Source organism: Mobula hypostoma, chromosome 12 (assembly GCF_963921235.1).
Source record: "Mobula hypostoma chromosome 12, sMobHyp1.1, whole genome shotgun sequence".
NCBI lineage: Eukaryota > Metazoa > Chordata > Chondrichthyes > Myliobatiformes > Myliobatidae > Mobula > Mobula hypostoma.
This window is the reverse complement of record NC_086108.1, coordinates 28,611,743-28,638,224: the sequence shown is the minus strand read 5'-3', so window position 1 is coordinate 28,638,224 and position 26,482 is coordinate 28,611,743. Positions and strand designations below refer to the sequence as shown.

The 26,482-nt window shown below is 39.5% G+C and overlaps 1 protein-coding gene across 2 annotated transcripts in view; it reads left to right on the top strand.

Annotated features, from left to right (window-relative positions):
- The window catches only part of acbd6 (acyl-CoA binding domain containing 6), a 221,059-nt gene that overhangs the window by 68,488 nt on the left and 126,089 nt on the right, over positions 1-26,482 (top strand). Inside the window, exons 5-6 of one of the 2 annotated variants that reach the window (XM_063064878.1) lie at positions 13,487-13,592; positions 17,867-17,956. In XM_063064878.1, the coding sequence (XP_062920948.1) occupies positions 13,487-13,592; positions 17,867-17,956 (196 nt within the window). The remainder of the gene's footprint in view (positions 1-13,486; positions 13,593-17,866; positions 17,957-26,482) is intronic. The other variant, XM_063064879.1, reaches the window with a different exon arrangement.

Here is a 26,482-nt window from a genome sequence, read left to right as displayed (position 1 = left end):
CTGACTAAAGTCCATATAGACTTGTTTACTGCCTTGCTGTCATTAGTTTTCTTCATTATATCCTCAAACGAACTCAATCAAATGTGTAAGTTTCTATTTCCCATACACAAAGTCATGATGACTATTCTTTATCAATCCTTGCTTTTCTAAATGTTGGTAGACCCTGGCAGACCACAGTACATGTGCTTGCAACACTGTGTGTCCGACAGAGTGATCAGCAGCACTGGGGCTCCACAGGGGACTATCTTGTCTCCCTTTCTCTTCACCATTTACACCTCGGACTTCAACTACTACACAGAGTCTTGTCATCTTCAGAAGTTTTCGGATGACTTTGCCATAGTTGGATGCATCAGCAAGGGAGATAGAAACATAGAAAATAGGTGCAGGAGTAGGCCATTCGGCCTTCAAGCCTGCACCGCCATTTATTATGATCATGGCTGATCATCCAACTCAGAACCCCGCCCCAGCCTTCCCTCCATACCCCCTGACCCCCGTAGCCACAAGGGCCATATCTAACTCCCTCTTAAATATAGCCAATGAACTGGCCTCAACTGTTTCCTGTGGCAAACATAGAAAATAGGTGCACACTGACCCCCTGGATGGAAACAGGGGTCACCGGTAGCTCTCTTCAGGTCTACCACTAGCTCCTTAGTCTTTTTCACATTAAGCTGCAGATAATTCTGCTCACACCATGTGACAAAGTTTCCTACCGTAGCCCTGTACTCAGCCTCATCTCAGGGGACTGTCTTGTCTCCCTTTCTCTTCACCATTTACACCTCGGACTTCAACTACTGCACAGAGTCTTCTCATCTTCAGAAGTTTTCGGATGACTTTGCCATAGTTGGATGCGTCAGCAAGGGAGATAGAAACATAGAAACATAGAAAATAGGTGCAGGAGTAGGCCATTCGGCCCTTCGAGCCTGCACCGCCATTTATTATGATCATGGCTGATCATCCAACTCAGAACCTGCCCCAGCCTTCCCTCCTGCACCTATTTTCTATGTTTCTATGTTTCTATCTCCCTTGCTGATGCATCCAACTATGGCAAAGTCATCCGAAAACTTATGAAGATGACAAGACTCTGTGCAGTAGTTGAAGTCCGAGGTGTAAATGGTGAAGAGAAAGGGAGACAAGACAGTCCCCTGAGATGAGGCTGAGTACAGGGCTACGGTAGGAAACTTTGTCACATGGTGTGAGCAGAATTATCTGCAGCTTAATGTGAAAAAGACTAAGGAGCTGGTGGTAGACCTGAAGAGAGCTAAGGTACCGGTGACCCCTGTTTCCATCCAGGGGGTCAGTGTGGTCATGGTGGACGATTACAAATACCTGGGGATACGAATTGAAAATAAACTGGACTGGTCAAAGAACAGTGAGGCTGTCTACAAGAAGGGTCAGAGCCGTCTGTATTTCTTGAGGAGACTGAGGTCCTTTAACATTTGCCAGACGATGCTGAGGATGTTCTACGAGTCTGTGGTGGCTAGTGCTATCATGTTTGCTGTTGTGTGCTGGGGCAGCAGGCTGAGGGTAGCAGATGCCAACAGAATCAATAAACTCATTCGTAAGGTCAGTGATGTTGTGGGGATGGAACTGGACTCTCTCACGGTGGTGTCTGAAAAGAGGATGCTGTCTAAGTTGTATGCCATCTTGGTCAATGTCTCTCATCCACTACATAATGTACTGGGTGGGCACAGGAGTACATTTAGCCAGAGACTCATTCCACCGAGATGCAACACAGAGCGTCACAGGAAGTCATTCCTGCCTGTGGCCATCAAACTTTACAACTCCTCCCTTGGAGGGTCAGACACCCTGAGTCAATAGGCTGATCCTGGACTTATTTCATAATTTACTGGCATAATTTACATATTACTATTTAACTATTTATGGTTCTATTACTATTTATTATTTATGGTGCAACTGTAATGAAAACCAATTTCCCCGGGATCAATAAATTATGACTATGGCTATGACTATGACTTCTCCTCCAGTAACTTTACCATTGCTGGTGTTAGGCTGACCAGCCTATAGTGCCCTGGGTTTTCATTACATCACTTCTTAAATAGACCACAGGATTAGCAATCATTCTTCTCTAGCTTTCCCACAATGTCCTAGGACATTACACTAGTCTACATTATTTTGTTTTTGTTTTTACTTATATACAGCTCATAGTTACAGGATTGGGCTATTTAGCCCCAAGAGCATACACCTGAATGTGTGCTGCGGTGAGATCGAAGCAGTGGAGCAGCATTTTGATTGTTGCTACAATTTGTTTCACTTGTATCTTCATAGCTTTAGGCAAAAGCATTTGGCTGCTTTGGTCACAAAGATTTTAGTTGATCCAACATCTGCACCCTTTTGGAAGAAGGTGTTTTTTAGATTTTCTGCTATATTTTAAAGGGGAAAGAAGATTTCTTGATTTTACAGCTGAGGGAAAAGTTCAAAATTTAAAGTTTTATATCTGACTTCCCCGGATATCTTGAACAAAACTCGATAGTTTTTCTGTGTCTGCCATCGTGCTCCTGAAACAGATAGTATTCAGAACTGTTGTGGGAGGAGATTATCAGATGGACAGAGGAAAGAAATTGAAGGTATTCTCAATGCCCCAAGAAAAAAACACGCTGGAACACTCAAAGGAAACTTACACAAAACAACAACATGCAAATTTCACCTGGACAAGGTCAGGGTTGAGCCTGGGTTTGTGGGACTGTGAGACAACAGCTCTACTTCCTGCACCACTGTGCCACCAAAAAAAATCCTTGCAAGATTTTCCTTTTCAAGTTTTCCCCAGATCGCTTTTCCAAAGTATCTTCTATTCTTCTTTACTTGCCCTAACTTTGTGTTATTTTCATTTCCTGATCATGAATAACTTTGAAGATGCTTTCTGAGTGAATACATGTCCTTCAGAGTTCAAAGTAAATTTATTAACAAAGTACATATATGTCACCATATGCAAACCTGAGGTTCATTTTCTTGTGGGTAGTCACAGTAAATACAAGAAACATAATGGAATCAGTGAAAGACCACACCCAACAGGATGGACAACAACCAATGCGCAAAAAATAACAAACTGCAAATACAAAAAGAAAGAGAAAAATAAAGGAAGTAATAATATTAATAAATTAATAAGCAATAAATATTGAGAACATGAAATGAGTTCTTGAAAGTGAATCCATAGGTTGTGAGAACAGTTCAGTGACGGGGCAGGTGAAGTTGAATGAAGTTATCCCCTCTGGTTTAGCAGCCTGATAGTTGAAGGGAGATAGCTGTTTCTGAACTTGGTGGTGTGGCCTTTGAGACTCCTGTCCCACTTTTCAGATGGCAGCAGTGAGAAGAGAGCATGGCTTGGATAGCGTAGGTCTTTGAGGGTAGATGTTGCTTTCTTATGAGAGCACTCCATGTAGATGTGTTCAGTAGTGGGGAGGGCTTTACTCGTGATGGATCCACTACTTTTTGTAGGCTTTCACATACAAGGGCATTGGTGCTTCCGTGACGGAACCAGTCAGTATACTCTCCACCACACATCTATAGAAGTTTATCAAAGTTTTAGGTTGCATGCCGAAACTTCACAAACTTCTAAGAAGTATAGAAGTGTTGCCATACTTTCTTCATAATGGCATTTATCCAGAACAAATCCTCCGAAATGATAACACTGAGGAATTTAAAGTTGCTGACCCTCTCCACCTCTGATCCCCCAGAAAGAACTGGCTCATGGACCTCCAGATTCTCCTCCTGAAGTCAGTTAATCTTCTCCTTGGTCTTGATGACATTGAATGAGAGGTTATTATGGCACCACTAAGCCAGATTTTCAGATTCACTCCTATATGCTAACTTGTCACCACTTTTGATTCGGCCAATGATAGTAAAGTTGTTGGCAAACTTAAACATGGCATTGGAGCTGTGCTTAGCCTCCCAGTTATAATTATAAAGTAAGTGGAGCATGTGGTTAAACATAAAGCCTTGTAGATGCACCTGTGCTGAGGGAGTTTGTGGAGGAGATTAGTGGCTGAAAGTGAGGAAAATAGAGGATCCAGTTGCACAAGGAGGTATTGAGGCCTACGACTTGAAGCTTGTTGATTAGTTCTGAGGGGATGATGGTTTTGAAAGCCAAGCTGTAGTCAGTAAAGATCAATGCACACAAAGTGCTGGAGGACCTCTACTTTTCGTGATTTTTATTAACGACCTGGATGTGGGGGTAGAAGGGTGGGTTGGCAAGTTTGCAGACGACACAAAGGTTGGTGGTGTTGTAGATAGTGTAGAGGATTGTCAAAAATTGCAGAGAGACATTGATAGGATGCAGAAGTGGGCTGAGAAGTGTCAGATGGAGTTCAACCTGGAGAAATGTGAGGTGGTACACTTTGGAAGGACAAACTCCAAGGCAGAGTACAAAGTAAATGGCAGGATGCTTGGTAGTGTGGAGGAGCAGAGGGATCTCGGGGTACGTGTCCACAGATCCCTGAAAATTGCCTCACAGGTAGATAGGGTAGTTAAGAAAGCTTATGGGGTGTTAGCTTTCATAAGTCGAAGGATAGAGTTTAAAAGTCGCGATGTAATAATGCAGCTCTATAAAACTCTGGTTAGGCCACACTTGGAGTACTGTGTCCAGTACTGTTCACCTCACTGTAGGAAGGATGTGGAAGCATTGGAAGGGTACCGAGGAGATTTACCAGGATGCTGCCTGGTTTAGAGAGTATGCATTATGATCAGAGATTAAGGGAACTCGGGCTTCACTCTTTGGAGAGGAGAAGGATGAGAGGAGACATAATAGAGGTATACAAGATATTAAGAGGAATAGATAGAGTGGATAGCCACGCCTCTTCCCCAGGGCTCCACTGCTCAATACAAGAGGACATGGCTTTAAGATAAGGAGTGGGAAGTTCAAGCGGGATATTAGAGGAAGGTTTTTTATTCAGAGAGTGGTTGGTGCGTGGATTGCACTGTCTGAGTCAGTGGTGGAGGCAGATACACTAGTGAAGTTTAAGAGACTACTAGACAGGTATATGGAGGAACTTAAGGTGGGGGCTTATATGGGAGGCAGTGTTTGAGGGTCGGCACAACATTGTGGGCCAAAGGGCCTGTACTGTGCTGTACTATTCTATGTTCAATTCTATTTCCTATTCGCATTCCGACATGTCAGTCCATGGCCTCCTCTATGTCACAATGAGGCCTCATTCTGGATAGCCTCCAACCTGATGGCATGCATATTGATTTCCTGAACTTCCAGTAATTGCCACCCCCCCCACCTCACCATTCCTATTTCTCTCACCTTATCTCTTTCCCTGGCCATCACCTCCCTGTGGTTCTCTTTCTCTTTCTTCCATGGCCTTGTGTCCTCTCCTATTAGATTCCCTTTTCTCCAACCCCTTATCTCCTTCACCAATTGACTTCCCAGCTCTTTACTTCACTCCTCCCCTCCCAGTTTCAACTATCGCCAACTACCTTGTACTTCTTCCTCCCCTCCCACCAGCTTCTTTTCTTATTCTGTCTTTTCTAGTCTTTTTTTCCAGTTCTGATGAAGGGACTCGGCCCGAAACATCAACCGTTTATTCTTTTTCATAGATGCTGATTGGCCTGCTGAGCTCCTCCAGCATTTTGTGTGTATTAGTTTGATTTACAGCATCTACAGATTTTCTCTTGTCAATAAAGGACATCCTGATGTATGCATCTTTGCTGTCCAGATGTTCTAAGATTAAGTGCCAGTGAAATGGCATCTGCTGTTGATCTGTTGTGACAGTAAGCAAATTGGAGCAGATCCAAGTTACTTCTCAGGCAGCAATGGAATTGTTTCATCACCAACCTCTCAAAGCACTTTATCACATAAGTGCTACCGGATGAAAGTCATTGAAGTAGGTCACCATGTTCTTCTTAGGCACTGGTATAATTGAAGCCTGTTTGAAGCAGGTGGGTACCTCAGTTTGCCGAAGTGATTGATTGCACCAATTGGTGAACACTCCAGCCAGTTAATCAGCACAGGTCTTTAGTATTCGGCCAGGTAGCCCATCTGGGCTGGATGTCTTCTGTAGGTTCACCCACCTGAAAGATGCTGTCATGTCAGCCTCAGAGACTGAAGTAACAGGATCATCAGGGGCAGTGTGAGTTCCTGATGGTTCCTCCAGGTTTTGTTCACAAAGTGAGTATAGAAGGCATTGGGCTCATCTGGAAACAAAGCCCTGTTGTCACTTGATTTAACTTTATAAGAAGAGATAGTATTCAATCCCTGCCTCAAATGCCGAGCATCTTTCGTTGATTCAAGATTAGTCAGGAATTAACACTTTGCCCATGAGATGGCTTTCCGGAGATCGTACCTGGCCCTCTTATGACTTTCTTGGTCACCATACTTGAATGCCTCCGATCTGGCCCTCAGCAGATTGATTTGAAAGGCGTCAGGTAGGCTGTTTCTTGTTTGCCAGTCGTGGCACTTAATGCATTAAGTGCTTGCTTAACATCTTCTTTTGGCGGTATATCAACTGCAGTCAGGATCACAGAGGAGAACTTGCTTAGTAAACGTTTTATGCTGGGTGTAAATGGATGTTTCAGTTGCTTCTATTTTCCTTCTGATGTTTCACTTTCTTGGATGCTGGTCCTGAGTTTTACTAAATGTACATGTTGATTGAAAAGGGGGGAAAAGATGGAAAAGGAGAAATGAAAGCTTTATTTTTCATATTTATTTAATCCCTGATCATCTGAAGAAATCACTTCAATAAACACCTCAATCAAAAGGGGATTTTATGTTTACGAAATGAATTCTGACAGTGGACCAAAAATTTGGGAGAGGTGTCCATCTGATATTAAAAACAATACATTTATGTCAGAGAAAATGTGAAAAATTGAGTTTTTCACCTAAGATGCATAGAATGTTTTTGGAATTCAGCTGTAACTTTCCAAATAGAATAAAGGGTAATTTAAACTATTTCAAAAAGATTTAAGTACTTTTCAGAATTGCATATTAAAGATCATAGAAGGTATTTTTAAAAAATTGTTATTTAATGGAGCTGAAATAATGATAATGATTAATGCTTTATCGCAGTGTGCTTTGTCGCTCAAGGTGCACTGTGTCATGGTGATAGGGCGTATATTTGTACCTGTGAATCCCACCTGGCCAAATTCTGTCACTGCTGTACCATGTGGGAATCAAGGAGGAGAAAGAAAAATAACTATCACCTTAGTCTCCGAGGTAGAATTAGTTGGGGAATTTGATGGAGCTGTAGATTAGCACACTTTCAGTAACTTGCTCGAAGCGGTTTATAACTCAACCCTGAATAATGGGATGAGCATGAGTTTTGTTTTGGACATTGGCTTGCCTCCTGGAGTAGGGAGAAAGAGGAATTATTACTTGTCCAACTTGGCATTTTTGTTTGAAGTTATTATGTCATCGTAGTTGAAAGCTGGGATTTTGGGATGGTCACTGATGAGAGTACCTATTGCTCTATTTTTACTTCTCTTCATCCTGATTTGGATGCTTGGAATTATGGTGAAAGAGCATTCCCTACTAGATTATTCCAGTATTAAAGCTGTGTTGAATAATACTCGTCTCATGAACAGAGATTGTAAAATAGGTAACCATTATGGTTTGTGAGCTGGGAATGGTACTTTTGTAAATGCAATAGTTTGGAGGAGAAAAGACATACAGTTTTTCTTCTAAAAGTTAAAGCTGAAGATTTTAAAAGCCGGTGGGGGGGGGGGTGGGGGGAGGTAATTCCGTAATGAAATAAGGCTGTTGCATAAAACTTTGAGCAAAACAGGAGGTGTGGAGTGGAAAGTGGAAGAGACGTGTCCAAGGATTCTGATCTTTATCTGTTTTTTTTTCCCGAGTTCTCCATTCTTTCTTGCAGGATGACATAACAATACTTGTTCCATCGTTGTCTGATATAATGTTGTTGATAAAGTGCTCCTTATGAGCAGCTGGAATTGTGACTTAAGAACTCCAGTCATATGTATTCCCCCTTGTGCCAATGGAGCAGCACGGTAGCACAGTGCTTTATGGTACCAGTGACCTGCTGTCATTTCCTCCTGCTGTCTGTAAGGAGTTTGTACCTTCTCCCATGCAGGCATGGGTTTCCTCCGGGTGTTCCTGTTCCCTCCCACAGTCTAAAGACTTACCAGTTGGTAGACTAATTCAGCGGTCCCCAACCACCGGGCCGCGAGGAAACAATTTGTGTCAGCAGCACCTTTCCTCATTCCCTGTTATGCACTGTTGAGCTTGAACATAGGGTTGCCAACTGTCCCGTATTTGCCGGGACATCCCGCATATTGGGCTAAATTGGTTTATCCCATACGGGACCGTCCTTGTCTGGTATTTCCCCCGCTAAGGTAGAGCGTTCCTATGAAACCTTGCATGCCGAAATGGCGTAAAGCGCAGAAGCAATTACCATTAGTTTATATGGGGAAAAAATTTTGAGCGTTCCCAGACCCAAAAATTAACCTACCTCATCATACCAAATAACACATAAAACCTAAAATAACACTAACATATAGTAAAAGCAGGAATGATATGATAAATACACAGCCTATATAAAGTAGAAATAATGTATGTACAGTGTAGTCGGGAAGATTAAGCGAAAACCGATTTGTGGGGGGGAAAGTATGCGCATGTGCACTCAAGTGCCCATGCAAGACTTCATGGTCATGGTCTTTCTTGGTGTAAACCCAAGTGTCCCGGGATTTGACTGCTACTTTTGTCCCCTATTTTGGAGTGAGAAAGTTGGCAACCCTAACTGTAAAAGACATGTTGAGGTGAGTTTAACTCTACTTGAACACCCCCCCCCCCGCCCCCAGTCAGCCGGTCTGCAAGAATATTGTCAACATTAAAAAAGGTTGGGGACCCCTGGGCTAACTGGTCATTGTAAATTGCCCTGTTATTAGGTTAGGGATAAATTGGGGATTGCTAGGCAGTGTGGTTCAAAGGGCCAGAGATGCCTATTCCGCATTGTATCTCAATAAATAAATAAGTATTAGTTTTGAGAAACAAATTATCTTTATGGTCTTTGAGCAAATATTAGTTTTGAGAATGGAAGAGCTTGGCCACTTCCACTAAGAGCCTTCCTGGTGTAATGATCCAAGCAGTTGATGCGAGGAAATGTCAAACATTACAGATGTTGGAAATCTGAAAACTAATACTGCTGAAACACTTTGAATGTCAGACAACATCTGTGGAGAGAGTAACTGAGCCAATGTTAAAGGGTCTTCAAAAAGATGTGAGGGTTCTGCTGAAGTAGAACAGATTTGCTTATAGAAATGAGCCTACAAAAGAACATTTTATTGTGAGTAAACAGTATTTTCATCACTGTATATTAGTTATGTCACAAACACAAAGAGTTTGTCATCTGTTTATTTTGTGAGTGGGCTTCTCAGTGAACAGATGAGCTGAGCAAAGTCATGGGTTTAATTGTTTCAACTATCACCTATCACCTATCAGTTTCAGCTGGGGTGAGTTTTAAATCTATCTTGAACCTTAAGTCTTTCTGGAATACCCTGTGTACATTGATTGTGCTGTAACTGAACTTGAACTCCACACCATTTCACCACTGACTGCTGCAGCCAACTGGTCCCTGGGACCAATCTTCATTTATCCACTGGGTATTAGTGATGGGCTGATTAGTTACTCTGACAGACAGATGAACTGTTTTGGCAGCTCATCCTAATTTACCAGTGAGGTGGAGGGCTATTTACACATTACACAGAGTATCGAATGCCTTGCCACCCACCCCCTGCAATCTCTTTTCAGGAACTGACATCTGGGCGCAAGAGGGAATAAACTCAGTTACCAATTTATTCAACTTGCAAGAAGCGTCTGGCCACAAAATAATTAAAAAGCTGTGAATCGGCTGTGACTTGTACCTTGGAGACCCTCCTCATACCCCATCCCCCCCTCCACTTTATTATGAATAAAACCACAGTTGTGGCTATAGATAATATTCGCACATTGCAATTAAACAGTGGCGGTGACAGGGGAGAAGAAATGCACTAAGTTAATGAGCTTTCTTGCAGCCTGTGCACTGTAGCCTCTGAAGTAGGAAAGTGATTAAAGTGGAGAGATAATTATAGATTAAGTGAAAATTTCTCCCGGGGGATGTCTCAACATAAACAATAACCATTGCAGGAATCCTATGTGAGCTCACTCTTGAATATGTTCTGCTCATGTGTCATCTTTCAGTAACATCACTTCAGTAGCAGGTTGAGAAATGCTGTTTACACCAATAATACATTATAACATTGCTAGATCTTTCTCCCCATTGTTGTTTCCTTCCGATGCAATACTGGATGTATACAGTCTCATGAACTTCCTTTATTCTGTTATGTATTACTTTCCAACAGACTGAACAATGCTATCAGGATCCAAAATATTTAAACTTTGAACTATAAGCTATAAATATGTGTGCACCACCACTAAATACAATAGTGAATGTACAGTGAAATTTGATATGGGTTGTAACATTTACAGTCAATAATGTTGTACTGTAACCATGTCATGGCAAGATAGAAAGTGTATGAAATAGAGCACATGGACGTTTTGCATTGCAGCAAATGACTAATAGAGCCATCAAGTCACACCCTTTGTATCAGTGTAGAGATCAGTTGTAACTCAGTATGAAATTTAAGGTAGTACAGGTTGAATACCCCTTTTCTGAAATGCTTGGGACCAGAAGTGTTTCAGATTTTGGATTTTTTTCAGATTTTAGAACATATAATGAGACACAAACACAAGAAAATCTGCAAATGCTGAAAATCCCAAGTAACACATATGAAATAACTCAGCAGGTCAGGCAGCATCTATGGAAAAGTGTAAACAGTCTACATTTGATGAAGGGTCTTGGCCTGAAACTTTGCCTGTTTATTCTTTTTCAAAGATGCTGCCTGGCCTACTGAGTTCCTATAGGATTTGTGTGTATTGCTAGATAATGAGATATGTAGCTTGGGATTGCCATCATTTCTGACTCTGAATTTAAGTACTACCAGTAAGCAGTCTTTGTCTTACACTTGTTCATCACACATATGCACTTAACAGTAAAAAGTATTACATACCATTAATATAATGAAAATATAATGTGTGCAGGGTAACAAAAGCAGCACAGCCGTGTCAGGAGAATACCTGAATTGGCAGGCTTTTAGTCTCTACCTGCAATGTTGTGTTTTGATTGAAAGGTTACAGTTCATTGTATTTGTATTTTGGTTTTTTTTTTGGTTTTATGTAAGGTATAAAACCAGTCAGCATTGTTGAGTTGTTTCTGGTGTTAGATTTTCATCAGTGGCGATCTTCGCAAACTTGCCAGTGCTTTGTGCTCACCTTAAAAATTTTTTTAAATCCTTAAAAATTTGATGCTGAGCCTTTTCTTAAATTTCTGCAACCAGCCTGCTGAATATTCACAGTTACCTTCAATTTTCAGTTTGTTGTTATAGATCTTTGCTTGTTTCATGTTCAGCATACTATAAAGCGGCCTATGTTCACAGGCGCTGATGAATGCATTCTTTCAATACTCAATCGAGATCTTCATTTTTCGCTTTATGTGCATTGCCTGGGAGCCTTCCCAGTGCCTTGTGCAATTTTTCATTTTTGATGTCTGTCAGTGCTTGAAAAAAATTTGGATATTGGAGGTTTTTGGATTTTGGAGTTTTTGAATAAGGGGTACTCAACTTGTATGCAGATTGGTTTGATTACTGTAGTAGGTTACATAACAATAGAATAATTGGGAAATCATTTTGCCTTTCCCTTTCTGCCATCAGTTACTCCTGACAATCGGTATGGCATTCAAAAAAGATTATTGGTTAAAGCAACTGAAATGACAGTATGTAAATGTATCACTGCAAAGTTCCTTTGTTATGAGTTACAATAAATACAGAATGTATGAGTGGCTTCTTAGGCATCCGTTAGTCTTGCGAGACCATGGATCTGCACCTGGAAAGTCTTCACTCTCCAGGGCGCAGGCCTGGGCAAGGTTATATAGAAGACCGGCAGTTGCCCATGCTGCAAGTCTCCCCTCTCCACGACACTGATGTTGTCCAAGGGAAGGGCATTAGGACCCATACAGCTTGGCACCAGTGTCATCGCAGAGCACTGTGTGATTAAGTGCCTTGCTCAAGGACACAACACGCTGCCTCGGCTGGGGCTCAAACTCACGAACTTCAGCCTGCTAGTCGAACGCCTTAACCACTTGGCCACGTGCCCACACATGAGTGGCTATATTACTGATTAACAAGTTAAAGCCTGAGAGCTTAGATAGCTCCATCTAAATCTTGAAAATAATTCACTAAATCTAGAAACATGTGAAGCCCAGTAACACTAAAATGACAGTAGTTAATCATTGTTCTCCCCAGGAGGCAAAATCTATTGGCCTCGGCCGACATATTATTACAGTTCCACAATTTTAACATAATGAATGGCTTGATACTAATTCTTTAATTCTTGGAGCAACCAGTTGCATCACTGTGTTGGTCACATCTCAAGAACAAATAAAAGAAAAGAGATCTTCTGATCTTTGTCCTTTTATTCTCTTCCTGCCAGTTTATCTCATGGTTGAAATGTTTTGCGGACATGGTAGAATTTGCATTTATGTCTATTTTCTTCACCCTTTTCTTTCCTTTCTTTTCATAAGGAATAATTTTAATGATGGGATTGGATTATAATTAGTGTATAATCATTACGATATTGTTTTGTATTCCACAATTTCGGTACATGTAAATTGATCCATCACTCCTATGGCATATGTGCTCATGATAGCCCTTAATTTCTGTTGAACAGCATCCAATGTAGTAAAATGTAAGGATGGCCTGACATTTGCTTCACTCCTAAAGGCAAGCCAGCCCCATTTGACAGTTATTGGCTCAACATTTTTCAATTGTACAAGAGGAAAACTGGTGAGAAATACCCCCAGAAGCTCAATAATGCTTGATTCATCTAGTAGTCTAATTTTCAAAGCATATTAACCTCATCTTATCTTTCAAAAATCATGCACTAGCAGTATTGAATTAACATTAGTTTTCAAATACTCATTCATTATATTATTCGTTGTTCCTGTGAAAATATGACTGAGTAGGAACTGATTAAGGAAGGGTTGTTGGTCAAGAAGGGAAATGAACATATCAACACCTGGTGTCGTATTCTTAGAATGGACTGGAAGACGCTTGGTTTAAATTCTCATTCAGTGTTGGTGCTGTGAATAATGCAGTACTCACAACATGTTTCATTGAATTGCCACTGCCTTCAAAATTCTGCAGTGGGGTCACAGTTAAGAATCTTTTGAAACATAGTTGATTGTGAGTCCATCGAACTTATTTTTGTTAGCTCATGAAGCACTGGAACTAAAGATGAAGATTGTATTTTCATAAGGATTTTGGAGAAAAGGGAAAGTTAAATGTTCTGTTGGTTTTGTCTAGACTATTGAAGTAGAAGTTGGTTATATTCACTCTGTCATCCATCATCTCAACACTTTTCCAATTATTTTGCAATCTCTCTGTGCAGCCTGTATTAAAATGCTTTACTTCCTTTATTTTTCAGGGAAGAAGACAAAACTATATTTGATCACTGCAGAGAGAACAACATTGATCATGTTTTAAAAGCTCTTGTATCTAAGAACGTGGATGTTAACCTGAAGGATGAGGAGGTACATTTTTTAGTGATAGTTTCTCAATTCATTGCATGCATTAATTTTTTTTTAATCTCGATTCTGTAGTAACCATTTCATCCGTACATATAAGTTTTCATTAGTTTTGCCTACTTGTTAGAACCTCACATTAAAATATTGATTTGTCACATACAGGGATTGTTTAAAACATATTCTGGTATATTTCTATAATTAAATTATTTGTGAATTGCAGTATATTTTTAGTTTACTTAAATAACAAAGTAGCAATATTCATTTCATTATATTGATTTCTGTATCTATATTGTCCTCTCCTTGTTTTTAATGATATCTCTGTGAAGGAAACCAATTATAGATCCAATCAGCATTGCATTTCTATAAAAATAAAACCTGGATTAAGTCTTAAAACTTTTGAAATATGGTTTGCCAATCCTCTGAGCCCACTATATTCCTGCTTTGGGAAGGAATTTCTTTAAATCCAGGTACCACCCCTGAAGGGTCAGTAGCAAATCCAATATTTGACATTTATTATTTGTGAACTGTTTGGAGTTCCAAAGAAAAGGATAATTTCTACCGAAGAGATTGCTGAATCCAGACAGAAGTTTTGAGTAAACCAAGTGGTGGACCGCATTCTTACCTCTCCACAATAGCATAGCATGCTGTTTTGATGTGTCGTTAATACTGAAAGGACCTCATAACAGTCTATTACTATGTCACAAAATCACCCAAAATGTTGTTCAGTTTCATACATTTTATTTATATATATATATATATAAATTTATTTATTTATTTGCAAATGGTTATCCACTTAATTGTCTCCTGTAATGTTAGTGCAAGGTAGGAACAGTGAGCAGTTTAGACTGTTTATTGAGCAGGTATTGGCAAAGCATCAGCAGTAGAGGGCAGTATCTATAGCAGCAATTCAAAGCAGTCTGATAATAACTAAGAAAATCTCCATTTTCTCTCTTCATCCTCATCACCCACTTAAAAAGAATAAAATGTGTCACACATTTGAACAACTGTAGTCCTTACACATTCATGGATTGAGACATGTGGAATTCAGCAGGGTTTATTTGAAAACACAGATCAAATATCTGCCTTTTTAACCATAACGACTCTTGATATTTCATACAATTTTAGCAATTGCTTAAATTTTGTATCATGCAATGGTATTGAAATTGTGCTGTACACAGAGAAATCTCATGTATGATCTTCACTGAGAGTTTAATCCCTCCTTAGCATAAACCTATCGTTGTGCTTTGGATAACATTAACTTAGTGTGTTTACACTAGTAGCTTAACTTTTATTTAGGCAGTAAGATGTCCTGAAAATCTGATAGTTTTTGAATGAGTAACTGGTGATCTCCAATACACATCAATATGAATTCTCAATTACCTTTTAGTTAATTGTCCACAATCAGATAACAAAACAAATATGCATGACATAAATTACAACAACTGATCAAAATATCGTAACCAAGCCAGTTGATAGGATTATAAGGGTTATCTATAATATTTGATAAACAAAATATATTAGTAGGTTCTGAGAGAAAATCAGCAGGTGCAAAATCATATTCGGCTGTGGTGTCTATCTCAGTCTTAGTGTAGAAATCTGCCTCATATTTTCTTCCTGATTTGTGTTATGCAACTATAGTTATAATTTAACCCAAACAGATCTATTTCCTCATACTTACTAAGAATTTGTGTAACTTAATGGTGTGTTGTATAGTTTATATGTAAGTGTACAGCAAAACATGCCTTCATTGCAACCATAGGATTTGTGACCAGCCCAATAAGTCACTTCAGCCCTTCTCTTTTATTTTGAAAGCTTGAACTTTGCTATTTTACTTAATTATTTAATCTCTTGCCCCATGTTATTGAGTTGGCCTTTTCCCTCCTATTTAGAGTTTGCAAATCAAGTGTGATTTTTTTGATAGCATCTATAATCAGTGGGGTGAAACTTATTTAATAGCAAAGTATCACAGATGCTGATATTCTAAGCTAAAACAAAACACAACCCATTCCTGAGTAATGAACAGCTTCTGTTTTTGCAGATGTCCTTGTGTCAATTTTGTTCATAAGTGGGAAAATACAATAAATTTCACACCATGCAGTAACTCCATGATATTGTTATGAAAGACATCAAAAATACCCAAGACTGATAAGAATAATAACTAAAAATGAAGAGAGATAACTAAACTAAAGGTGTAGCCATGGGCACCCGTATGGGTCTCAGCTATGCCTGTCTTCTTGTTGGCTTTGTGGAACAATCCATGTACCAAGCCTATACTGGTATCTGTCCCCCTCTTTTCCTTCGCTACATAGGTGACTACATTGGTGCTGCTTCCTGCATGCATGCTGAGTTCGTTGACTTCATTAACTTTGCCTCCAACTTTCACCCTGCACTCAAATTTACCTGGTCCATTTCCGACACCTCCCTCCCCTTTCTTGATCTTTCTGTCTCTATCTCTGGAGACAGCTTATCTGTTGATGTCTACTATAAGCCTACGGACTCTCACAGCTACCTGGACTATTCCTCTTCCCACCTTGTCTCTTGCAAAAATGCTATCCCCTTCTCGCAATTCCTCCATCTCTGCCGCATCTGCTCTCAGGATGAGGCTTTTCATTCCAGGATGAAGGAGATGTCTTCCTTTTTTAAAGAAAGAGGCTTCCCTTCCTCCGCCATCAACTCTGCTCTCAAACGCATCTCTCCCATTTCACGCACATCTGCTCTCACCCCATCCTCCCGCCACCCAACTAGGAATAGGGTTCCCCTTGTCCTAACCTATCACCTCACCAGCCTCCGGGTCCAACATATAATTCTCCGTAACTTCCACCACCTCCAACGGGATCCCACCACCAAGCACATCTTTCTCTCCCCCCACCCCACTGCTTTCTGCAGGGATCGCTCCCTCCGCGACTCCCTTGTTCATTTGTCCCTTCCCACCGATCTCTCTCCGGGCACTTATCCTTGTAAGCGGAACAAGTGGAACAAGTGCTACACATGCCCTTACACTTCCTCCCTCACCATTCAGGGCTCCAGACAGTCCTTCCATGTGAGGCGACACTTCACCTGTGAGTCGGCTGGGGTGATATACTGTGTCCGGTGCTCCCAGTGCGGCCTTTTATATATTGGCGAGACCCGACGCAGGCTGGGAGACCGTTTCGCTGAACACCTACACTCTGTCCACCAGAGAAAACAAGATCTCCCAATGGCCACACATTTTAATTCCACGTCCCATTCCCATTCTGATATGTCTATCTACGGCCTCCTCTACTGTCAAGATGAAGCCACACTCAGGTTGGAGGAACAACACCTTATATTCCATCTGGATAGCCTCCAGCCTGATGGCATGAATATTGACTTCTCTAACATCCGTTAATGCCCCTCCTCCCCTTCACACCCCATCCCTTATTTATTTATTTAATATATTTTTTATTTCCCCCCTTTTTTTTCTCTCTCTTTTTTCTCCCTCTGCCCCTCTCAGTATAACCCCTTGCCAGCTCTCCACCTGCCGGGCTGCCCTCTCCCCTTCTCTCTCTCCCCAGGCTTCCCGTCCCATGATCCTGTTCTCCAGTCTGGTATCCCTTTTGCCAATCAACTTTCCAGCTCTTAGATCCACCCCTCCCCTCCTGTCTTCTCCTATCATTTCGGATCTCCCCCTCCCCCTCCTATTTTCAAATCTCTTACTATCTCTTCTTTCAGTTAGTCCTGACGAAGGGTCCCGGCCCAAAACGTCGACTGTACCTCTTCCTATAGATGCTGCCTGACCTTCTGCGTTCACCAGCATTTTTTGGTGTGTGTTGCTTGAATTTCCAGCATCTACAGATTTCCTTGTGTCTGCGAAGAGAGATAAGAGACTAGTTCTGCTGTTTGTAGAATTAAACATGGTTATTTACATCAGACTTCTGAATTTAATAAGAAGGAGCTCATTCATATGTAGGGTGTGCTTAATTTGAGTTTCCATAATCCAGAACTGCCTGTACTAGAAACACTCAGACAGCACCAGAAGAGTGAAACAAAGTTAACATTTAAAATAATTTTTATCTGGAAAAAAATTAGAGTTGCAAAAAGTTTTAAATAAGTAAACAAATATAAGACAGACAGGAAAAATGCATTGATGGATAACAGCTGCCATGTTTGGTCGTTTGTTCTTGATGTCAAGGGCACTTTATCTTCAAGAACTCTCATTTTCTCATAATTTACAAATATCCTGTTTTCTATTTCCTTTAGCAACGTGGATGACTTTTCAGGTAGTGCCTTGTAAATAAGCATACGTTAATTTCCATCTCTAGGGCAGAGCATTACTGCATTGGGCATGTGACCGAGGACATAAAGAGCTGGTTGGAATGTTGCTTCAACAAAAAGCTGAAATCAATAGTCAGGTAAATTTGGATGGCACCTTTACATTATTGCAGTAGCAGTTTGCACAAATGATTGATCTGGTTTCTTTTTTGAAAGAAAGTATACACATAGAAAAATATTTAATTTAAAATGGTTTGTATTTATATCACAGGTGGAAACAGTGGGTCAAATTCTGTGGCTTCATTGCATATAATTACATTGCATTGCAGAGAAACAGGACCCTACCTTCTCTCTCATTTGCATATCTAGCCTGTCTTTAACTATATCCATACTATTTCTTTAATCTTTTTCTGGTCTTGCGTTCCGTATTCTCATTGTTGTATGAACCTGCAAGCTCTATGAAATATAACAGCAAACGTGCTGCTGGTCAATCAGCATGTAAAAGGAAACATAATTTCTTGTAAAACTATTGGCATTTGCCACTGTTCTTTTTACTTTATGATGAGTAAGACACAGTGTTTTGACAAATCCCTTGTTTCTCTTAGCTTGAAATAAAAATAGATGTGTAAATGGTACAGAATATGTGGTGCCAATGAAGGTGAATTGTTGAGTTTGCTTCCCCTCTGGGGTAAATACATCTAATTAGTCCACGCTTGGGAATTTAACCCATTAATAAATTCCTCATAGGCACAGCACCTTACTTGTTGGTATTTCCAATTTCCCCAGAGATAGCCAGAGACAATGATTCATGATACTGAAAATCTAATATGCGAAGTAACTAGTCTGAAAACACCTGCACTTTAGATTTCTGGAGTCGCTTTGAATTCTAATGGAATAATATCTGCAATATGATGGAAAAACTGCACCAACAGGTGGTACATTCCAATTCCTGGTAACCTATGAAAAGGTACCATACTAAACAACTCTTTTATCTTAATGGAAAAATATTTTAATACTGTTTGTTCCTGGGATATGGTAATTTGACCATTTTTATCATCCTTCCCTTATTTTGTATATTTGGAAGGACCAATTTTGCAGATATTTTTAATACCTTTTTTAATATACAGTATTTCTGTTTTTGCACATTTTAAAAAATCTATTCAATATACATAATTGATTTACTTGTTTAATTATTGTTTTATTTTATTAATTTTTTTTGTCTCTCTCTGCTAGACTATGTATTGCATTGAACTGCTGCTGCTAAGTTAACAAATTTCTTGTCACATGCCGCTAATAATAAAGCTGATTCTGATTCTGATATTAAGAGATTACCACACTTAGTGTAATGGTTACAACTATTGCCATCATCAACCTTGTTACCAAGGCAATAAACTGCTTGTATAACTGTGATTTTGTGAGAAATGACTGTGCCCATTGATGTCTCAATACTTACTTACTCTTGCAAGACGTGTAATAATCAAGTGGCATGTAACCGTGTAGTCAGAAGAGCATAAAAAATCTCGCTGTATAAGCAATAAGCATTTTGTTATTTTCATTGTAGGTGCAGTGCTTTGAGTTAATTTAAAATGATTATCTTGAAATGATATCTTATGGCTCAGTCATTTAAGTGCACTGTTTTTAAGTGGTACCACTTTATTCTTTTATTGTAGAAATTGGTCTACTTATTTGTTGGGCAGCTTTCAAAGCAGTTGAAATTTTTGCATAACTGTACTCTTTGTTTATCATCTTCTTTTGTTGTCCCTCAAGGTCAAATATCACTTGCTTCCACACTTGTTCTTAGGCGGTACCTGTATACACTGCCATGGATGAGACAAAAGATGTTTAAACAGATGGGTGGGCAAAATGGGAGATGATGATGACTTCACACAGTTTTTACTTAGCATTCATGTTCTCCTGAGTGCTCCTTCTCTGCTTTGAGTGAACGTTTAGCAGGGATTCCCATGAGTTGATTAGCAGATTGCATGTTTTGAAGGAGCCTTTCAAAACATGAACTGTTTTCTCCATGCTCTTGTCAGGCAGAACTTTATTTTAAAGTCTTGTTTGAACACTGTGCCTCTGACCACATAGCATTCCCTCAGCACTAGATTGGCATGTCAGCAATGATTTTTGAGCTCAGGTCTCTGAACTGAGCACTCAACATATAACTTGATCAAGAGTGGAAAGTATTACCCATTTGAACCAGTGTGAGAAGCAGAAAGCTTTGGATGACAAAGGCTATTTGCGTGTAGCTCCGATGAAATCATCAGATATTCCCATTTAGGTCTACTGCAGCTGAAATCCACAATCACATCCATGAGTACTTCTGTAAGCAGCATCATTTTAAGATGTTGGAAAAAAATCTATCGATACGCAAAATCGAGCCTTGGATGGCAGACTTGGGTCATGACAAGAGTTTCACTGTAAGAAAACAAGTGGGGATGTTGCTTCAGTCCATAAGTTAATTTGAAATACAGAGGCTTGAGATCCCTACTCGTGACTATCCTGCTGGCGAATGTACAGTCTCTGGAAGTCATTAGAGCAAGGTTTCTGTACCAGAGGGACATCAGGGACTGCTGTGTATGTTGCTTCTTGGAAACATGGTCCCCAACATCTTTTTGGACATAGCGCTACAGCTCAATGGTTTCACTATTCTCTGCCAAGTCGAACAGCTCAGTCTTTTAAAGGCAGATAAGGTGGAGTATGCTTCATGATGAACTCATCGAGGTGCACAAACATGGTGGTTCTATCTCAGTTTTGCTCATCCGACCTAACAGTTAAATGCTGTCAATTTTATCTGTTGAGGAAATTTTGTGCCATCTTCCTGGTAGTGGTGTACATTCCACATAGGCAGGCTCTGGAGAAATTGAGCTAACATAATCAGCAAGCTGGACACTGCATACCCGGATCCATTCCCTAACATTGTGAGAGATTTCAACCAGGCCAGCTTGAAGAAATCTCTGAACAACTACATATCACCCGTTGAACCCGAGGAGTCAACACACTTGAGCACTGTTACACTACCATCAAGAATGCTTCCATGCCATCCCATACTCACACTTTGGAAAGTCTGATCAGCTGGCTGTACTTCTATTCCGAGCATGTAGGCAGAGACTAAAGACCGCAGCATCCATGCCGAGGACCAAGAAGCTATGGTCAAGGGAGCCCGAGGAGGGTTTACAGTACTGCTTTGAATTGGTGGACTGGATAATATTCAGGGATTCATCTTCGAGCCTGATTGAATATGCCATAGTTATCACCGACTTCATTAAAACCTGTGTGGATGAGTGCCTTCGAGAATAGAACCACATCTTTGCAAATCGCTGCAGCATCCAATGATCCTGTGATCTCTGTCTCAGAAGCTGATATCAGAACATCTTTCAAGAGGGTGAACCTTTGCTGTGCCTATTCTGCACTACATCTCAATCATTCAGTCAATAAATACATATTGAATAATCTGGCATGGAGGAGCCTCTGCACTGGATTGGAAAAATCTGCAGAAAGTTGTAAGCTCAACTAGCTCCAGCATCCAGGACACCTTCAAAAAGCAATAGCTCGAAAAGGTGGCATCCATCAATAAGGACCCCCATCACCCAGACGTGCCCTCTTATTGCTACCAACGAAGAGGAAATATAGGAGTCTGAAGACACGCATTCAGAATTTCAGAACTGCTTCTTCCCCCTGTCATCAGATTTCTGAATGGACAATGAACCCATGAACCCTCAGTATTTTTTTCCTCTCGTTTGCACAACTTATTTATTTTACCTTTTAAGTACTATATTGGAACTTATATTTTTTTATTAGTATGTATTACAATGTACTGCTGCCACAAAGCACCAAATTTCACAACTTTTGCTGATGAAATTAAACCTGATTCTAATTCTAATTCAAAGTACTTTCCACTGAATTTTAACCTTAGTGGTATCTTGCTGTAGCATCTTGTTTTGTTTAAATGCACGTATGGCTCTGATTCTGTCTTCAACTTGCTCTACACAATCTGAGCTTGCTTCTTCTTGTTCTTCTTTAAATCAATTGATATCTTCTGTACCCCATTATTTTTTATATCACTCATCTGATCCCAGTTGGGCTGAATCTTATTGATGGCTGACCTCCTTTGCTTCACTTCACTTTTTCTTGCACCTCTACCTTTCATTACCACTAAAGATATATAAGAGCTGGAAGCGCTTCTGCTGCCACGTATTAGAACAAACTCTGAATAAAGAGACTATTTGAAGATGAATTGATGATGCTGCTGAACACTCGTAATTTGCAGCTGTGCCACATCTCTTACTTGAGAAGCTCCACACGATTTACTATACGTAAGTCCCAATTTTCTGCTATAAATTGCATCTTAAACAAATTTTGCCCAAATGATAATGAGTAAGCATGAAAAGTATTGAGGTATATTGATGTGGAAGCAGCTTGTATGCAAGGAGACTAACCTCTGTGAAATATTTTTCTGTTTTGCTGCACTTAAGGTTCAGTGGGTTTCTTTCACACCTCTTGGATTCAGATTTCCTTATTTGTGAGGGTTTTGATTAAGCTTGCTTCCTCTCTGAGTGTGAGAGATGACACCTTGTTAAATATCCCCTGCTGGTATACATACCCAGGGATCTGGATGGGATCACATTCCAGTGCTGGCTACAGGTATGGAAATAGGTATTATCCACAATTATCAGTGAACAATTGGTCTGATAATGTTGTTTAGTTGGACAATGCTACTTAACCCTTTTGTTGGCATTTTGAACTCTTTTAACAAACTATAGTGTTTTGGAATCGCTGAGAAAAACAGTGGAGCATTCCAAATGGTGCCTTTTTATACACTTCTTTGTAAATAGGAAGGTGACTGAAAATAAAGTATTGAGATTTAAATATTTTTTAAAAATCAAGAAACCCAATTCATTTTTAGCACCTTGCAATTTGATTTGACAGAGGAGTTGTATTTGCTTAAATTGTGATTTCTCTGTTATAACCTTAAGTCTTTTTTGAAATTAATAATAATAACTTATTTATAGAGCACTTTTCATATAAAGAATGTAGTTCTAAGTGCAAACATGAAAATAAAATAACATAAAATAACCATGAAAATAAAAGTTTAAAAAAATGTTAGTTTAAAGCGAGGTTAATTGAATAGGTTTTGAGCTGGTGTTTAAAAGTGTCAACTGAGTTTGCATCTCTTAGTTTTAAGTGTTGAATTCCACAGTTTAGGAACAAAATTCAAAAAAGCTGACCTGCCAATGATCTTTTGAGGGAGATTATTTAAATTTAAGAGACCAGCGGGACAAGCCCTGAGAACTCAAGCAGGATTCTGTGATGTACTCCTGTTCCAGACCATCAGGAGCTTTAAAAACAAGTAAGAGATCTTTAAAATCAATTCCAAAAAAATACAAGAAGCCCATACAGATTAGCTAGGGTGGGAGAGATATGCTCCCTCATCCTGGAAATTGCTTCATTTCCAATGCAGCCTTTATGGACCAAAAAGTATTTTGCATTGTGAAATCAATGAAAAGTCTTATTTCATGCCATCTCCACTATAATAAATATAACTTGGTCTTCCCATTGCTGTGCCTTAAATAGAATGGGATCTATAAAGGAATACTCATTACGGCATTTGGGCCTGCTAAAGGGACAGATTTTTCTGTGGGTTCATTGGGGATAATTTTGTCCTGTGTTTTTCAAAGTTCAAAGAAATTTATCATCAAAGTACACATATGTCACCATATACTACCCCGAGATTAATTTTGTTATGGACATCACAGTAGATGCAAAGAAATCAATAAAATCAATGAACAACTGCACACTAAGAAAGAGGAATAACCAATGTGCAAAAGGCAACAAATTATGCAAATACAAAAAGAAAAAATAATAATAAATAAGTAATAAAGATTAAGAACATGAGCTGTAGAAATCTGAAAGTGAGTCCATAGGTTGTGGAATTAGTTCAGTGTTGGGGTAAGTGATGTTATCCATTTTGGTTCAGGAGCTTGATGGTTGAGGGATAATAACTGTTCCTGAATTTACTGGTTTGGGATTAAAGGGTCCTGTACCTCCTTCCTGATGGCAGCAGAGAGAAGAGTCCATGGCTTGCATAGTGGGAGTCCTTGATGCATGCTGGTTTCTTGTGACAGCACTCATCTTTGTAGATAAACTCAGTGATGGAGAAGGCTTTACCTGTGATGGACTGGGCTGCATTCACTACTTTTTGTAGGCTTCTTCATTCAAGGGGATTGGTATTTCCATATGAGGTTATGATGCAACCAGTCAGTATACTCTCCACTGCGCATCTGTAGAACCTTGTCAAAATTTTAGATGACATGCCAAATCATCGCAAACTTCTAAGAAATTAGTGGCACTGCTGTGCTTTCTTCATTAGGACCCTTGCGTGTTGGGTCAAGCCACTGAGGAATTTAAAATTGCTGACCCTCTCCACCTCTGATTCCCTGATGAGGACTTGATCATGGATCTTCTGTTTCCTCCTCCTCTAGTCAATAATCAGCTCTTTGGTCTTGCTAGCATTGAGTGAGAGGTTATTGTTGTGGCACCACTCAGCTAGATTTTAATCTCCTCTCCTATATGCTGATTTGTCACCATTTATTTGGCCAGTTAATTAGCATAGGTCTACAGTACTCAGCCAGGTGACAAGATGCTTTCAGTGGGTTTACCCTCCTTTTGGAAACTTGAGCCAAATTCAGCCATTATTGGTTGAACCTTTGGTCATCACATGTTGGATGTATGATAGCTTATGAATTTCGGATAACTTCTGGTACTCTTGAGTACTCCAGTGTATCAACTGAAAAGGCTTCATGAATTTGAATATAATTAAATGTAGAAGGATTCCAAGCACTAGACGTAAACATCTTTTGATGTATGTTGTGTTTCTAACCTGACTGTAAAAAAGTTTGTCAGACTGAGATGAGGCAGTGTAGAAAGTTCAAATCTCTTCTGTTGTCTCATCACTTCAAGTGGGGTTGGAAAACAGTGGAATGAAAATCCATATTGAACCTGTTCTGTGGGGAAGCTGAACTGCTTCTTAGCATAACAACAGATATGTTTATTTAATTTGTTTTATTTTGTTTCTTGGCCAATAAAGGGCTCTGTCAAGTGAACACTTCCTTTGTGATTATACTGCTTACCACAGGAGCTGTGGATACCAAGCAGTTCTTTACATGAATGGTCACCCTACAATGATTTAAAAACAAGGTTAATCTCAGTCAAGGTTGGTGAAACTTCAAAGTATGAAGAAATAAATTGAGACACTTTGGTTAGATAAGATTACATCTGGGTTCTAGAACCTAATGCATTGATGGAATCAAGTGAGATAAGTGAAAGTACAATAAAATTTATGTAGCTTTAATGCCCTGGGATGGATTAACAGTATGTGAAAATGCAGTGATTCGTGATACTGTGTGTGGATATGAGAAATGACGTGTAACATGCATTCCTTAAAGCTCAGAAAGACTAAAAGAACAAAGTTTAGAGGGGACAGAAAGTTTGCATTCTAACATCCATGGTTTGTAATAACTGGGATATTTGCAGGATCTCTAGAGTTAAAGAAAGACAGGATTGCATCCTGATTTTAAAAAAAGTAAAGAAAGATAAGGTACAGTTTTCTTTCTTGCGATGTTGAAGTCATATTATCCTTAATTGTTTCAAGCTGTAGTTTGCAAGATCTGCTGAATAAATTTGATTAATTGAAATATATTTCAAGGTGAGCCTGGGTTCATGCCTCAAAACTTTAATGACAATGATGTATTTTTAAAAATAGTTTTATCTATGAAACTTGTGTGAAAATTTTTCTCTTGGTCATCGCCATGTTAGTTATGACAAATGTATTAGGTAATTGCTTTGAACTTGGTGATTTTGTTCCAACTTCTGTAATTGAAGCATCTTCTACCGGACAACCTTAACAGAAATATTTTCTGGCAAAGTCTTTTTTTTCCTATGTTAACAATATTTAGTTTATGTGCTGATATATATAGTTCTAAAGAATCTCATTAACTTCAAAATGACTAAAATTTAAATGCGTTGTATTTTTCTCCCATGAAACATATAATTCATCTGTACAGCTGGCCATTAAACATTCTGCTGATTTGAGCAGGGTTAAACATAGCAAAATATGCGTGATTTGTTAAATTGTCTGTATGATTCGTGGTAGTGTTGTTTGATGTTCTTTATCTGCTACAGGTGTACATGGGACGAGTAGTTCAGAAGTGAAAACAACAGCTATTCAGCCTCCTGAAATACAACACTAATAGTATATAGGCCTTCTTACACTTCATCGCACTCCCTTCAAAAAATTGCCTGAAGCCTACAATTTTACCTTAATCCATAGGGGTTTGGGGTGGGCTGGTTGCATGCAACACTAAACCAATTTGTATTACAATCGGATCCAAATGAGTGGTCTTATTTTCCATTGCTGGCATGTTCACTGAAGCTGGTCTCTTAGTGCAATACTTCCTGCTATTTGTAGTAGAAAACCAGATTTTTCACCCCTTTGCAGAAAGGTAGGTCTTTACAATATTGAAGAGTGTCATAAATAACTATTAACATAAAATCAATAATAGGTATGTCCTTTGCAATCCTTTCTTGATTTCTGCCCAATGACAGCATTATTACTAATGATACCATCAAAAGAGGTGACATGTAGCGCTGCTCATGCCTGTTAATAG